Genomic DNA, 16,808 nt, shown 5'->3' with positions numbered 1-16,808 from the left:
AAGTGTCTTCCATATTATGCTCATTAGCTTTTCCAGTGGAGACATGGTTGATTATAGGAATGCACTTGATACGCAGCAATAAAATAACACGGCATGGTGTTTCTTTTCAAGAGCAATTTAATCATCTCATGGTTTGACCTTGTTATGAAGTGTCAGGTTTTCCTTTGGCCCAGTGAACATCCCATGTGCTATATCCTGCCTTCTACTCTCCATCACCCACGCCAGAACTGAGTTCTGTCGTTCTGTTAAAGTGTGTCCATCACTCACAACACCAGACGTGCGATCAAGATGGCAAACTTTAGCTAACGTTCACCAACATAAAAGTTTTAGATAACTTTAGCTAACAGTTTGAAAAGGTAGTGTGTGGCAAACAAAAATGGCTGCTGATGGGGGAAACTTCAGTTGACAATTCTTTGGCTGTTAGAGGACACTTTAATCAATGTATTATTTGTTCTTACCTTAAACAATTAATCATAGGTAAGCAACAAATCATCCAGCTGGCATTGTTAGACCCAAGTCGCATCCATTTCTAATAAAAAGGCGTTGGTGGCAAACTAAATGGAATGTTCATTTCAAATAATTTAATAGTAACCATTTGCTGCAAACATAGTTCGGCGCAAATATATGCGGTCTTGAACGCACGTCAGGCAAACAAGCTGTGGATCAGGAGGGACAGCCTGAGACAGAGCCCAAAGCCTCAATACCCGGTGTAGATTTACAGGCTTGGTAAGCAGTTAAATTAGTCCTAACATCACCTCACACTGCCCGCCAGCTCACCCCCTCCCTTGCCACCATCTTAAGAAAAAGATTTTTCCATCACTGACGTGTCCCCTCCTATCACTCTCTGGGAGTCAAGCCAGACACCACCCATAAGCGACAGTCCTGTCAGAGGTGCCATAACTCACATCCCAAAAGAGATATGGCATCATTATCTGGGCGTAAAACAGGCTTGAGTCAAATCTCAAGGCCCGCAGATGCCGATTCTAAGCCATGGAGTGACTAGGTTAGGAGAAGAGAAAGTCGCTAAAGGAGGCCCAATGTTCACTTCCTCAAAAATGCTGGGAGGCGCGGTGAGTTTATTGAAATCCACAACTAATAATTATTCATGACTAAGGTTTAATAATTCACAATTTAACCATGTTAAGCAGTGTTGCCAGCCCATGAATCAGATTGATCCCTAAAATGAACAAAACCTGTTATACTGTTTACATTGCACTGTCCACTAAATAAACTCCCCACCCATCCATTATCTTAACCCACTTATCCTGAACAGGGTCACTGGAGCCAATCCCAGCATACATTGGGTGAAAGGCAGGAATACACCCTGGACAGGTCGCCAGTCCATTGCAGGGCACACACACCATTCACTCATACCCATGGGCAATTTAGACTCTCCAATCAGCCTATCATGCATGTCTTCGGACTGTGGGAGGAAACCGGAGTACCCGGAGGAAACCCACTCGAACACGGGGATAACACGCCAACTCCACACAGAGAGGCCCTGGCCGGGATTCAAACCCAGGACCTCTTTGATGTGAGGCGGCAGTGCTACCCACTGCACCATCTGTGCCATAAATAAACACTCCTCTCTCCAGAAATCATCAGGCAATATAAGGCAGTTTCTGTCTTGGAGTGTCTACACATGAATGGGTTCCCTTGCTTGAGTCATCATTGAGACAGTGCAGGACAGTCTGTTCTTTCTGATGACCTCAAAAGCAAATCACACATTTGAAAACATTTAGCACTTCTGCATTTGCGTTATCCAGGTATTTATAGGCCATGTCCGAAACCGCTTACTTGCTTATTATTGCATAAGTAAATGGAGTACAGTGGATGAGAAAGTTGTAAAGTAGGTGAGAAGTATCTGTAATGTAAATGTAATGTAAATGTAATATGATATGATATACGTATTTCCATGGATTAGCCCAGTGTGGGCGTACCTGAAACTACAGCCTACTAAACAGACTGCTGACTGCAACATATTCCCCATACTATCTGCCACCCCAACTGCGTAAGTGTGGTAAGGTGCCCGCCCTTGTAATGAAAAGCCCCTCTATGATTTACTGGACTGTGATTGAACCCCAAGATGGCTCCACCACTTCCTCTCTCTGGGGAACCTCAGCGAAACTCAGCGAAAATCCTGGAAATAGTTATATTAAAGGTACAATAGGTCATTTCAGACTCCTAACGGTCAAGAGAGGAATTGCTATGAATATATTGCGTAATATAAAGCGTGTTCTCATGCACTCTTTTGGAAAGCTGGCAGTGACAAACGTGACAGAGTCTGCTGTCTTTTCGTAGTGTTTGAGTAAAAAAATGTTTGCCTAACAGGTGACTTCATGAAATGTTGATTTTAGTGTGCTACACAACACTATATTTTTCGTCTTTTTGAAGTTTTCACTATAGCTAACCAACTATATTATGAGCAAGCAACTTATTTATTCTAAAAATATGATAGTCTGCCACAACCGATGCAAAAGCGACTTACAGTTTGAGACAAATCAAGGTTTAGCTAAACACGGATGATTGTACACATAAAGAGATAAAAGGTATGTGTAGCTGCCAAAATTGTACTCCAGACAAGCAATCAATAAAACTCTATACTATTGCTCATTATCCAAGCAAATACTACATATCTAGCTCTAAAACAATACCAGTTTGTTATCGGTAGCAACAAGCGTATTAGCTTGCCGAATATGCAAATATCCTAAATGGATCATTTGCTTGTTGCTACTGATAGCGAACTGGTATTTTTTTTATAACTAGATATGTAGTCTTTGCTCGGATAATAAGCAATATTATACAGAGTTTTAGTTATCGTTTGCCTGGAGTGCAATTTTGGCAGCTACACATGAACAATCAGAATAAGCCCCCACGCCATTGGAGGTGGCAATTAGAACCAATTTTCAACCAATGAGCATGAATTATTGTCCAGCTGCACAATGTTTTGGTCCAGAGTGACGGCCCGTCAACTGTATATTTTGAAACTAAATTTAAGAACTACAAACGCAGGCAGAGGGTGAGTCAACATGTTAGTGAGCCTTTTTCCATGATAGGAAGGGATTTACAAAGGTCAACAATGTTTTAGCACAAAAATCTTGCCTATTGTACCTTTAAAGTAGACTACATTGAGAGAGAATGTGGCTACTTAACAACTTTCTCATCCACTATGCTCCATGCCTGCTTTCAAGAATACATCGATTACTCATATAAGTAAGCAGCCTGTTTAGTAAACATTACATAATTTGAGGAAACAGTAGTTACTTGACTCAAAATGACCAGTCACTATGATACCAAACAACCACAGTATTTTTACCATGAACTACTCCTGACTGGAGAATCAGGAGTAATCACCAAAAGCTAAGACAACAGATATCCAGGAAATGGTTGTCTGAAGTATGGGGTGCATGAATTTGTAGTTTTCTTTAACACTGTCATCAACTTTGTGTTTTATAGTATGGCTGACAGTTTATGTTATGCAGGAAATACAAAACATTTATCAACCACCGTTGTGGGTTTGAGCAGAAGCTACTCACCCCAGTCTTCTTGTCAGACTTCTGGATGGTATAGCCTGTGATTTCGGTGTTGCCAGTGTCCTTGGGTGGGGCCCATTCCAGGGCCGCACTGAAGCCCCAATTGTCCACAAGCTTCATGCTGGCGGGGGGTCCAGGCAGGTCTGCAGGCCAATGAGTACAGAGACAGACGCCCATCAGCACTTGCGAAAAATGGGCCCCAGGCAAGAACCAGTCATACTAACAGATTTGTTCTTTAATCACTTTTATGAGCGATTTAAGATAACTTTGCATTCACCAATTTTCTTGTTTTAGTTTTTCTCTTCGGTAGGAACAACATTTATGAGTAGTCCCAACCTGTCCTACATATAAGCCCCCACGCCATTGGCGGTGGCAATTAGAACCAATTTTCAACCAATGAGCATGAATGAGTACAGAGACAGACGCCCATCAGCACTTGCGAACAATGGGCCCCAGGCAAGAACCAGTCATACTAACAGATTTGTTCTTTAATCACTTTTATGAGCGATTTAAGATAACTTTGCATTCACCAATTTTCTTGTTTTAGTTTTTCTCTTCGGTAGGAACAACATTTATGAGTAGTCCCAACCTGTCCTACATATCATGGAAACACGCATTCCATTTGTTTCCTGTGGAGAGCCTCGGCTCAAACATTCAAACTGGGCATTGCACAGTAAATATGAATCAAGATTCAGCAACTGCTGGAAGGAATAAGATGAAGTCTATCGATGGTCCACCATATTATTATAGTTTGCTAAAAAAACAATGAACCACAGTCTACCCAATCAGTTATCAACTCCATGAGATGTCCCTTATTCTTGTTAATCCCATTGGCCATCTATCCGAAGGAACCCACCTACAATCCTGCAATTCTCTATATATAGGCTTAGACCAGTCCTCTCTCTGCCGTCTGCAGCTAGTGCAGAACGCTGCTGCCCGCCTTCTGACTGGCAAAAAAAAACGGGAGCATATTACACCAGCACTGTCATCCCTACATTGGCTTCCTGTCCGTTACAGGATAAATTTTAAAATTTTATTATTTGTTTTTAAGGCAATGAATGGTCTAGCACCTACATACTTGTCTGAACTCCTCAATATGTATACCCCAGCTAGATCACTTAGATCATGCAATCAGCAACTTTTGGATGTCCCTATGTCGAGGAGAGCTAGGAGGGGTGACCGGGCCTTTGAGGTAGCTGGCCCCAAGTTGTGGAACAGCCTACCGCCACATATTAAATCTGCCCAAAACATAGATATTTTTAAATCCCTGTTAAAAACCCACCTTTTTAGTGAGGCCTTTATGTCAGACATAAATGGGGAATCCAGATGATGTACTTGTATTTCATTTTATTTCATTTCATTTCATTTCATTTCATTTCATTTCATTTCATTTCATTTCATTTCATTTCATTTTATTTCATTTTATTTCATTTTATTTCATTTCATTTTATTTCATTTTATCTTTAATTTTATTGCCTGGTTTTGTTTTGTACAGCACTTTGGTCAACCATAGTTGTTTTAAATGTGCTTTATAAATAAAGTTTATTATTATTATTATTATTAATCCCGTATATACTGCAATATAAATGATATCTTCGTTTAGGACAGTTGACTGAAGTTAGAAGCGTTTTTTTAATCCAACCTGGCACACTTGCATGAGTCTCAGTGGAGCACTGACCGCATGCTCATTGTGCGAGCCGTGACTTTGGCGGTTTGAATCCGACCGTCTGACATTTGTTGCATGTCTTTCCCTCTCTCTCTCGCTCCCATTCTTCCTGTCTCTCTATACTATATACTGTCCAATAAATCTGAAAAAGGCCGAAAAAAAATCTTTAAAAAAAAAAAGTAAGATAAATGTATGATAACAATATAAAAATATTCTTGCATTACAGGCCCAATGTACAGATAGGCCTAAATCAATGTTGCTTCGTCGATTGAACATCTTCATTCAAATAAATGCAACTGTTCAGATTGTTTCTTCCCATCCATGGTTTAGAGAGGTCAGCAGTGATTAGTATGGAGAGAAAATTTTATTATTTTTGCTTTGGGAAAAAATGCAGAAATTAGTATTGATTAAAGCCCATAGTCGCATCAATTTGCCTTGAGCATTCTCTCGTTAGAGAGGGCTGCAGTGCCTGCTGGTCTTTTGTGCGTGTCAGCACACAGTGCTTGACTGAAGCTGTACTGGTCACCCAGTCTTTCTGAAGCCTAAAATGGCTGCTGTTTGAAAGGAAATCACAAAAACCTGTAAGACTGAAAGACTGTAGCTCGAGACACCCATCTTCTGGAATCAGTTCCTAGGCAGGTAAATGTCGAGCCAGTGTCGGTACCTGTGACAGGGTACTCACCAACAATCTGGATGACGATGGAGGCCTTGTCCTCAAAGCTCTCCACCTTGACAGACAGCTGGTACGTGCCGGAGTGGCTCCTGTCAACCGTGCGGATGAACAGGATGCTGTCCTTTTCGCTGTTGCGAACATTGATCGTCTTGGTATCCAAAGGCTCGCCATCTTTTGTCCAAGTCACCAGAGGCTTTGGCTTGCCCTGCACAAGTAAAACAAAGAACGAAGAACTCCATCTATGGAATACACCGTAACATAATACAAGTTCTTTTTGGAAAATATAAAAATGACACTACACTCACCAAGCACTTTATTAGGTATTTATTAGCCTTATTTTTTAGAACGCTCGAGACTATGCACTTAGAGTTATGATGCATTGTGTGTTCAGAGATGCTCTTCTGCATGTCACTGTTGTAATGTGTGGTTAATTGCATTACTGTCACCTTCCTGTCAGCTTTGTCCAGTCTGGCCATTCTCCTCTGACGTCTCTCATTAACAAGGCATTTCTGTGTGCAGAACTGCTGCTCACTGGATTTTTTTTTTTCCACCACTCTTTGCAACCTCTAGAGACTAGTGTGCGTGAAAATCCCAGGAGATCGGCAGTTTCTGAGATACTCAAACCACTCTGTCTGCCACCAACAATCAAAGTCGCTTAGATCACATTTTTTCCCCATTCTGATGGTTGATAGGAACATTAACCGAAGCTCCTGATCCATACCTACATGATTGTATGCATTGCACTGCTGCCAAACAATTGGCTGATTAGATGATTGCATGAATAAGTAGGTGTAATAAAGTAAAAATGTTCCTAATAAAGTGCTCTGTGAGTGTATATTGCAATAGCTGAAAGTTTGTATAGAGTGCAACATATCTTAAAGGTGACAGTCTGCATCGTTTCATTTCAAATCCAATGTGCTGGAGTGCAGAGCCAAAAGAACAGAAATTGCACCACTGTCCAAATACTTACAGACTGCACTTTATTTGCCTATACGTGGTACAGTGTTGCAATACATTGATAAGACACTGTATTTACTACATATTCCCACCTATGTAAGAGTGAATACGGAGCTGCCTTTAGATCTGGGCAGGGGCCACCACCACCACCACTCCCCCCCGTCATGTTAATGGGATTCCTGGGGGTAGGCTTTCCTGCAGTTGACTTACATTGAACGGGATGACAAGGTTGACCTGGTCGCCGACCTGCTTGACAATTCTTGACCGGAGGGAGCGAGGCAGGCGGACTTTGGGACGTGCTGTTTAGGGAGAGGAGATAGAAGGATGGATGAGCAAAAGAAGACCCGGTTCTCTACATCACTTAAGGATCTGCTCCAATGAAAAAAAAAAACTTAAAAAAAAAACATTTTATATTTTCTACTGCAAATCATACCTCAACTATTCAACTTTCAGGATAATACCACTGTTTGAATGATTACGCCATGTGTATGGTGAAACGAGTATAATTATTTAGAAACTACTTTGGAGTCGATTTTCTCGAAACCTAATTTTTGGCGATATTACAGAACCATTTTTCTCAGTGCGTAGTCATCCTATCATCATTAAACTTTTACTCCATATCCAGGAGAGTGTTGTGAGTCAATTGTTTTTTGTTTTTTGTTGTTATAAACTTGAGGGGTGGGTACAGCATCTCATTGTTAGATCATGAAATTTCATAATTTTTTTATAATACATTTCTCCAAAATGTCAAGAAATTTTACCATTTGGTACTGGTGATAAGAACAAATGCCTCAAAACAATCTTCAAACTTCAAACAGTCTAATTCAGAATCTGAAATAATGATAATGATATCTTACTTGGTTCAGATCATAGACTGTTACAAATATCTGTCATTTCCGCCATCTTGAATAACGTATGCAAATGACCTGGGGCGACATGGCTCAGGCGGTAAGAGCAGTCGTCTGGCAGTCGGAGGGTTGCCGGTTCGATCCCCCGCCTGGGCTGTGTCGAAGTGTCCCAGGGCAAGACACCTAACCCCCAAATGCTCCTGACGAGCTGGTCGGGGCCTTGCATGGCAGCCAATCGCCGTCGGTGTGTGAGTGTGTGAGTGTGTATGAATGGGTGAATGGAGAAGCATCAATTGTACAGCGCTTTGGATAAAGGCGCTATATAAATGCCTGCCATTTACCATTTACCATTTACCTAATCTTTTCAAGTCCAAACCTCATGGTAATTGAAGGATGTACCTCTGAAATGATCTGGAAGACCAGGGATGCATTTTCGGTGGAACATATCCTTAAGCCTGGTGCGCACTACAGGACGTTTCAAATCCTAACCGATATTGAAAACGTGGAAGACCTCAAACCTCAAACAATACATTTGTTACATGATATTTATACAGTAGCAAACCACAGGATGAATTGTCAATGAATTGCCAATACCTAATGTAGATGTTAACATGAATTAATTATGTACACATTAACAGAGCTGTAAAGATGAACTCCTCAGTAGTAGTTCGTTAACAGCTACATTAGTTCATGCCAATTCATGGAACCGTATTGTAAAGTGTTACCACCACAATACATAGTTTAAGATACATATGAAATGTAAAGGTCATATAATGCATGTATTGCTTTGCTTAGCAGATACCATAATCCAGGCAAAATGACACTGCATACTATATTTTAAAAAATGTATATCCTGATATTACTTCCCTATTTCTCACAGCCATCTGGAAATTAATATTCAGTCTCATTGCAGCCTGGGCAGTGGGAGGAAATGAAACCCATATCCCTCATATTTGGTGTTTAACCGCAACACCACCCATTGTGATACTTCATTGTGGACATTATCTGCAAGTGTGAAACCTGCAAAATGTATCTAATGTGAGGGGTCACACATGTAGGGAATGACAAATCACTGAGACCAAAAATAGACCAGAGTTGCACTGGGAGACAAATGTTAAGGAGTTAAAATTAAACCCAGCACTCAACTGGTCATTACGTACAACACCGTACCACCTTCTGTTAGTACTTAAAACACCGACACAATCCAAGCAGGGATAACATTATTACTTTTTAACCATTATGGGTTCTGCTTTTCAGAGAAGATTATGATCACAATTGGAATTGGATGGTAAAAGGATGCTGATTACACAGAAATGGTGAAAATACTGTGTGTCATTTTAAACAAAGAATATAGATTTCCTGCCATTTTTGACTGACTTTTGGACTTTGGACACCCAGTACTTTTGGAAATGAGTGGTTGGAAAGTTTCAAGAAGATTAAAGAAAAATAAATCAAGTCCAACGACTACCTTAATAAAGTTCACAGACTCAAGGTGACAGGTTTACTGCTGACCTGAAGCAACTGAGAAGGCCAACCCTGGAATTACATGGTCTGGTCAGCAGGCAGTAATGTGGTCCTGTACAGAAATCCCCCATAATCATCTGAGAGACACCTCACATAAGTTGCAACAAGGAAACCTCACCCATCAATGAATACATCATTAAAATAAATACAAAAGCCCTGAACCCTGCGGCAAAATCCAGCCATGCCTGCTTGGAAACCAAACTTGTGAAGCTGGTCCTAAATGGTCAACCAGCTAAACCATGTCAAGCTGGTAGCTGGTCTGACCTGGTCAACCAGCTCCTAGCTGTTTCAAAACCAAGCTTGAGATTTTTTCCAGCAGGGGGTAGTCCGGTTTTAAGATAACCATATTCAGACTTTTCCAACTTTAAAATGATTATTGATGTGGACTGACGCATCGTTCCTCTTGGATTCTTAAGTATTTGTGGATGAGGGGAAAAGCTTCTCAGGTTTCTGGAATCATCTGATGTCATGGATTATTTACCTGCTGTCGCAACCTGAGACACTTTGCAGGATTTCTCCATTTAAGCAAAATCCTAGATGCCAGATTTGGACGACCTGACAAATCTTCGCTGTGCCCTGACGGGCGAACATGACATACGATATAGACAGCGATCCCCTACTGTGCCCCGAGCCGGCTTTGACCAGCTTGAATTCCCCCCCTGTCGTGCACACTCACTTGTCACTGTCACTCTTCAAGGGCCACCAAGACCCAACCCAGCTCCGGTAAACATCCCTTCCGAGGAATCAAAGCCGCACAAAACGTTCTGTTCCTAATCCGTGCTAATAGCCACGCTTCCCAGTCATTTTCCGGCTATTTACGACTGACCTGGCTGTTCTCATTGAGGGATATGATTCATAACGTTCCATTATATCTGCACCCATGTTCATCCGACCCTATGGCTTCCACTAGAGGGTGCTGCCCAGAGTGCACCAATCAGGCTTGAGTTACAGTTCCCTGCCCAGCAAGGGATACGATGCCGTTTACAAATAGTGCCTCTTGTTTCGGGCCAAGGACCACGGCTTGACGCATGACTTTAAAAATTGTGACTGATCAATAACTGAGTGGTGAGAATTGGCAGGCAAATAGCCGATTCAACCACAAAGAACAGTTATGGGTGCAGAATTCCCAACAAATTTGATTCCCAACAAGATCAACCAATATTGAACCAAAAATAAACATACTTCCACAGAAGCTTGAATTCAAAACACGGCCACTCTTCTGTGTACACCATTTCCTTGACCACACTAAGGCCCCCCAAACATAACTAGAAGGGGTTACTAATTAATTGTACGACATGTGTAGCATACAGCCTAGTACTCATCATGCCCCAGCGGGGTCCTGTTTTGGACCTACAGTGGTGCCGCTGTATTACTGGAAATTATTCTCCTGATGTATTTAGCTGGAGACCAATACATTTACTCCTAGCACGGCTTCTCATTCGAAACTCAATTCAGCATGACCACTTTGCCTGGCCTGGTTAAGAAAAAGAGCTCCATTAATGAGTCAACTTTTGCCAGGAGGAAAAAGAACTGTGAAACCAAGAGTTCAAGAGGTCACTGGCAGCCATCTTTGTTTTGGGTGAGAGTAACAGCACAGTTTTATGCTATATAATTTAAGAGCAATGAAAGCGCTTGTCATCGCAGGGTCTTGGATTTACGGCTGCACATCTGCAGAGCCCAGTGGGGTGAGAGGCGCTAGCAGGAAGCCCTGCCACCTCAACTCCTTATCAGCACGCCAACATGACATCAACAGAGAGGGCAGTTTGGCTGCACCTTTCAGGGGCCCCTCCCATGCTTCTGTAGGGTAGTAACACCTTAGTTACCAAAGTCAGTTAAAATTATGAAATCAAAACGCCTCAAGCAATCTATACCAGGGCTGCTTCACAACAAAGACATGACACATACAGATTATGTCAATAAACAGACACGCCAAGCAAATTGGATCCTAGCCCAATTTCTTCTGATAGAAGGTAGGCAGGTATCAGGACTAATCTAAATCTGTACAGAATCAACATATATCCCCCCCAAGGGAAAGAATAAAAAGCAATATCCATGCACTGGAATGGACACAGCAGAGTATTTTGCATTGGGTATTCAAATATGTAATAAGTCTGCTGTCATGAAAATAATGACTCTCCCCGTGTGTCATTTTTCCTAAATATGTGGCTTAAAAATATGCCTATATGTAACAAATATAATCAATCTCATCAAACCATTTGAGCCAGGCGACACACATTGTCACTGGTTCTAACACAAATGCTGCTAATAAGGAGAAATAAGATGAACATCATTCATCATTAACAGCCATTCTATTTTAATCTATCTGGGTATTGATTCTATTTACATCTGAAATTATCTTTTAGTATAAGCCTGGTTTTTATTCTAAGAGAGTATACATATGTAAAATATTGGAATTTCAATATTTTTGTTATTTTAAATACAAAACAATCTTTCAATATGTCCTAACATACCTAAACAACAACAAATGCAATGTTATTTTTGCAATGGCAGATATCAGATGGAGAATGTACTGCAACACTGCCGGAAATGCAGTGTTAAGTGTTATTCTGTCAACATGCGCTGCACAAACTCTTGGCCATTCTACCAATAGGAAGGAACCTACTAGTTTGATAATGTAATGTAATGTAATGTAATGTAATGATACATGTACAGTTGTGTTCGATACAGCAGAACAAAATCAGTAACCTGATGAAACGCTATTGTTGGTAGTAGTGATATTTCTGCATGGCAAATAATTTAGTAGTGTAATAGAAAAACAATAGACCCAACTGTCATGAAATGCATGCTGCTTGTTCGGAGTAATTGACTCATTCACAAATTGTTATAAAATATATTTCCTTCTGAATTGCTAAGTAAAATGGGCTGTTCCAAACATTGTTCGGAGGGACAACGTCATTTCATTAAAAAGTTGATTGGAGAGATGAAAACGTATAAAGAAGTGTAGCAAATTATAGGATGCTCAGCTAAAATTATCGCAAATGCGTTGAAATAACAACAAAACCCCGAAACACGCAGAAGAAAATGAACAACTACTGTTAAAACGGATCGAAGAATAGTCAGAATCGCAAATATTCAGCTATTCATCAGCTCCAGAAAGATCAAAGATGATCTACAATTACCTGTAAGTGCTGTAACAGTCAGAAGACAGATTTGAATCTTAGCTATCAGCAAGAAGCCCCCGTAAAGCACCATTGTTGAAAAAACGGCATGTGAAATGTCAGTTAAAATTTGCCAAGGAACACATCAATTGGCCCAAAGAGAAATGGCGTAACATACTGTGGACTGATGAGAGTAGAAATGTTCTTTTCGGGTCTAGTGGTCGTCAACAGTATGTCAGATGACCCCCGGGTACTGAATTCAAGCCACAGTACACTGTGAAGACAGTGAAGCATGGTGGCGCAAAAATCATGGAATGGGGATGTTTTTCATACCACAGTGTTGGGCCGATTTGTCATATACCAGGGATCATGGATCAGTTTGAATATATCAAAATACTTGAAGAGATTATGTTGCCATATGCCGAAGAGGAAATGCCCAACAACGACCCCAAACACACAAATAAGCGAGCAACATCTTTGTTCCAGACAAAAAGGATTGAGGTAATGGAGTGGCCAGCTCAATCCCCCGACCTCAACCCCATTGAAAACTTGTGGGGTGACATTAAAAATGCAGTTTCTGAAGCAAAACCCAAAAATGTACAGGAACGGTGGACTCGAGAGATGTTCACAAGTCATCAAATGCAAGTCCAAGTCAAGTGTCAAGTCTCTGAGCTAGAGTCCAAGTCAAGTGTTAAGTCTCTGAGCTAGAGTCCAAGTCTCAAGTCTCCAGAATGGTGCAGCCTAAACAACAGTATGGCTATAGAAAATGTTTTCCATTCTCCACATTTTGCTAGTTGCAATCATTTTGTTTGGCTCCATGAGCCTGAATTATTTAAACTCAAAAGGCCACAGCATGCGGAACTGTAATCTTAGCGAGCTATGCTGCAAGAAATACATTGTAGGGTGTTGCGCGTAAAATGACGTTGGGTGTTTTAATGAAGGAATATCTTTAATATAAATAATTGAAAAATAATCATTGGCTGTGACATTATTCACTTCGGCATTTTCACGATGCCATTTGGCAGACTCTTATTGTTCTTATTGACGAGTCCAAGTCGAATCTGAGTCGAGTCTGGAGTTTGTGTATGTGAGACTCAAGTCCGTCTCGTCCCCATCTCTGGTTGAATTGATGCAACGCAGATGGGCAACAAATATTTGTTCTGTAATTTAAAGTGAAGTTAAATCTTGAGTTTATACAGTAAGTGTTTGTTTGAAGAAAAAAACACATACCTGATTAAATGTGTTAATGCATTGATTTGGAATTGAATGTCTAATGTTTGAACTACACTTGAAAAATTTTTTACGCACTGCTATTTATTTGAACACAACTGTACGTGCATGACATCTTATTCATGCATTGCTTTATAAAGTATAGTGTGTGGAATTTTGCTTGGCCCACATGTACCATTATAAACGAAACATCCCCCTTGAGGGTGGTATGGCCCAGGTGTTACTGGACTACTGGTGATCCCCCCCCCCCGCCCCTACTCCTCCTCCTCCCAGAAACTCACCCACAATCTCTGTGACTTTGACGGGCTCGGCGAGCACAGCGGGGGGGCTATGGCCAGCCACATTCACAGCCACCACACGGATGTGCAGAAGGTCCCCCTTCGTCAGGTCACTGATGACCATGCGATTGGCCTCTGTCAGCTTCTCGTTCACCACCACCCAATCAGGCGCTGCGGGAGGGGGTGACAACATGCATGGAATGGTGATAACGCCAAACAGCAATACCACGCAACGATGCTCACATAACCTGCCTTTTTGGTTTTCCCAAGAACCAGCTAGGATCTGGGCCAGAGTAGATCTACATCTTTGATCTTTACAACAAGTATCATAGGTTGACCCATGTCGTATAGCACCTATACCCAAATATAACATCTGAAACACAGCCCTCTTTACAACATCAAGTACAGCAAGTACCACAGTATCATCGTTGACACATATAGTATAACACCTATACCCATATATAACATATGACACATAACTCCTCAGTATGTTAATGTTGGCACACTGTCCAAACCAGGAACACAAAGAAGTACTCGCTACCATATTTGAGAATTCAGGTACATAATAAAATGTGACAAATATCAGAGAACAATTAGTCTAAAAGAAATCAGTACCATTGTGTGTACTACCACAATAAATGACCAAAATGTTGTAATTTTCTAGAGGGTAATGTATACTGATACGACATGCTGCTTGAAAACATATCCTACTACCATGGACTCTGTAGAAGCTTTATCAAGTAGCTCCTGCCTTTCTTTTTATTTCATTTTATTTCAGTCATATTTTAAGATTCTAAGGCCAAGAAATCTCTGGGATGCTCCAAACTCATCAGTTCCAAACTTACAAACTGGGTCATACACACTAATAATCAATTTCTTCTGCATACCTTTTGATTTTTAAAAATTACTTGCTACTCGGCTACTATCCGTATCATATTATACACTTCCTTCAAGGCCCTGATGAAATTCCTATGGAAATCAAATGCCTTTATAATGCAAACTGTTCAAACCTACAATCCAAAGCGTCGCTCCACAGTATAGCATGCAGTTCACTTCCGTTAGTATAATGCAATTTTAAAGGCATGCCTTTGTGACATCGGCATAACCCCCTGTTCTAAATGTGGGCTTTGCAGATACAGTGACAGTCCTTGACAAGCAGTCTTCCTAATACGGGCAGGAGAAAGTTATGTAGAAATCTAGCGCTGACATACTGGGGACAGGTGCTATCGATGGGTCTGAGGCTCCAGGACAAGTTTCCAGACTGAATTTCTGTAGACTTACAGACAGTTTCATCATATAGGACCAGTTTCACTGACAGATCAATTATTACATTTTATTTTGAATGGTAATTATCCATACAAAACTCTTTAGTCCAGACGTAAACATAATCTGTCTATGAAACTGCCCCATAATTTATTCTGAGCTTCAACAAATTTGGCATAAGGGGTCAATTCCATGGCCTTGCAAGACTTTGAGCAAGCAAGTTCAAATAGAATCAACCTCCACATATTTTTCTCCTGAACCTTAGTGTCATTCAATAACTATTTATATTGTATTGTGAGATACACAGTAACATTTATGGACAAATAGCAAATGTAGGCTAATAAATGCTGGCAAATGTTTTTATTTATTTATTTATTTAATTTCACAAAAACATGCTTCATGAATTAACTAAATTAACATGAAATTTATTTAATGTATGTGAGCTTTAAAATAAATGCGGAGAATTTTTACATCAGCAGGGATGAACATAGCCTAATGAACTCATCGCATACTGTTCAAATGAGCTGCATTTCCTGCTACATTCAGACCTGACCTGAGGTCAAAAGGCCAAGCATGACGAAGCACGCTAATGGGAGGAAGAGTTCAGAGCTGGTTTTTAAAATTATTCCATGACCTCATCTCCCAACTTGTCCAGAGTGAAATGGTGTTTAGCATTGGCTGGCAAACTCATAAACAGTTACAGATTTTTAATGAATTAAATGCTTTGAAATAGGTAAGATATTTGTGCTAAAACAAGGCTCACTGACTTACCCTCTGCCTGTGTTTATAGTCCTCAAATTTAGGACTCAAAATATATAATTGACAGCCCGAAACTGTAACAAAACATTGTATAACTGCACAGTAATTCAATTTAATTAGTTGAAAATTGGCTCTAATTGCCACAGCCAATGGTGTTTCAACGTCAGCGCGTTTACAGAGAAGGGGGAAACAGTGTTGTGGTTAGAAGGTGTTTGTTGCTGCTATTCCCTCTTGACTGCTAGAAGTCCCAAACAAATTTGGAGACAAATCAGGCTTTTTACTTTCTGTAATATGTCCATGTATCTAGGCGCTTTTTCCCAGAGAGCCACTCCGCACCCCACCTCAAGCATATTTTGACATAGAGTTATACTTACTTTGGTCTTTGCAATACTCCACTGTGTACCCATCCAGACCGGAATTGCCAATGGTCTCTGGCGGCCTCCACTTGATTGTTACCGAGCTATCATTGACATCTTCAAGCGTCAACTTCAGAGGTTCGCTAGTGGGAACTGGTCATCAAACCGAAACAACAACACCAACAACAACAACAACAACAACAACAACCACATTATAACAAAAACAAACCACTGCTAAATAATTTAAGTCATCCAGAAATAGCAGATGAGAGGAGGTTCTCTTCAGTTCAGCTTACCTGCTGGGGGAGGGGGTGTTGGAGGTTTGGGCTCCTCGGCTGGAGGTGCCTCAGCAGCTGGGGTTTCGGCAACTGGTGCGACAGTATGTCAAACACGCAGTTATATTAGATTTATTCAACTAGCTTCCCTCAACTGCATTCCCTTCAAAGATCCCAATGAGGCCAACACCCAAACCGTGTCGGATGGTAGGATAATGCAAAAAATATCTTTAGGCTTAGTGTCAAATTGAAACATCTCTTCAAAATCCGTACTTCCGTAGCTTTATCATTAAAATACTGCAGAACATTCAGTCGTTTGTTACCGCA

General features: G+C 40.8%; 1 protein-coding gene across 40 annotated transcripts in view; it reads right to left on the bottom strand.

Annotated features, from left to right (window-relative positions):
* The window catches only part of LOC133138367 (myosin-binding protein H-like), a 37,529-nt gene that overhangs the window by 12,908 nt on the left and 7,813 nt on the right, over nucleotides 1-16,808 (bottom strand). For all 40 annotated transcript variants that reach the window (XM_061257026.1, XM_061257028.1, XM_061257027.1 and 37 more), the window contains 6 exons: nucleotides 16,503-16,574; nucleotides 16,225-16,359; nucleotides 13,832-13,999; nucleotides 7,040-7,128; nucleotides 5,882-6,077; nucleotides 3,537-3,676 (listed from right to left, as the gene is read on the bottom strand). In XM_061257026.1, the coding sequence (XP_061113010.1) occupies nucleotides 3,537-3,676; nucleotides 5,882-6,077; nucleotides 7,040-7,128; nucleotides 13,832-13,999; nucleotides 16,225-16,359; nucleotides 16,503-16,574 (800 nt within the window). The remainder of the gene's footprint in view (nucleotides 1-3,536; nucleotides 3,677-5,881; nucleotides 6,078-7,039; nucleotides 7,129-13,831; nucleotides 14,000-16,224; nucleotides 16,360-16,502; nucleotides 16,575-16,808) is intronic.

The sequence above is a fragment of the Conger conger genome, chromosome 10 (genome assembly GCF_963514075.1).
Source record: "Conger conger chromosome 10, fConCon1.1, whole genome shotgun sequence".
NCBI classification, from domain to species: Eukaryota; Metazoa; Chordata; class Actinopteri; order Anguilliformes; family Congridae; genus Conger; species Conger conger.
Note: the sequence above shows the minus strand (reverse complement) of the source record. Positions and strands in the feature narration are given on the sequence as shown.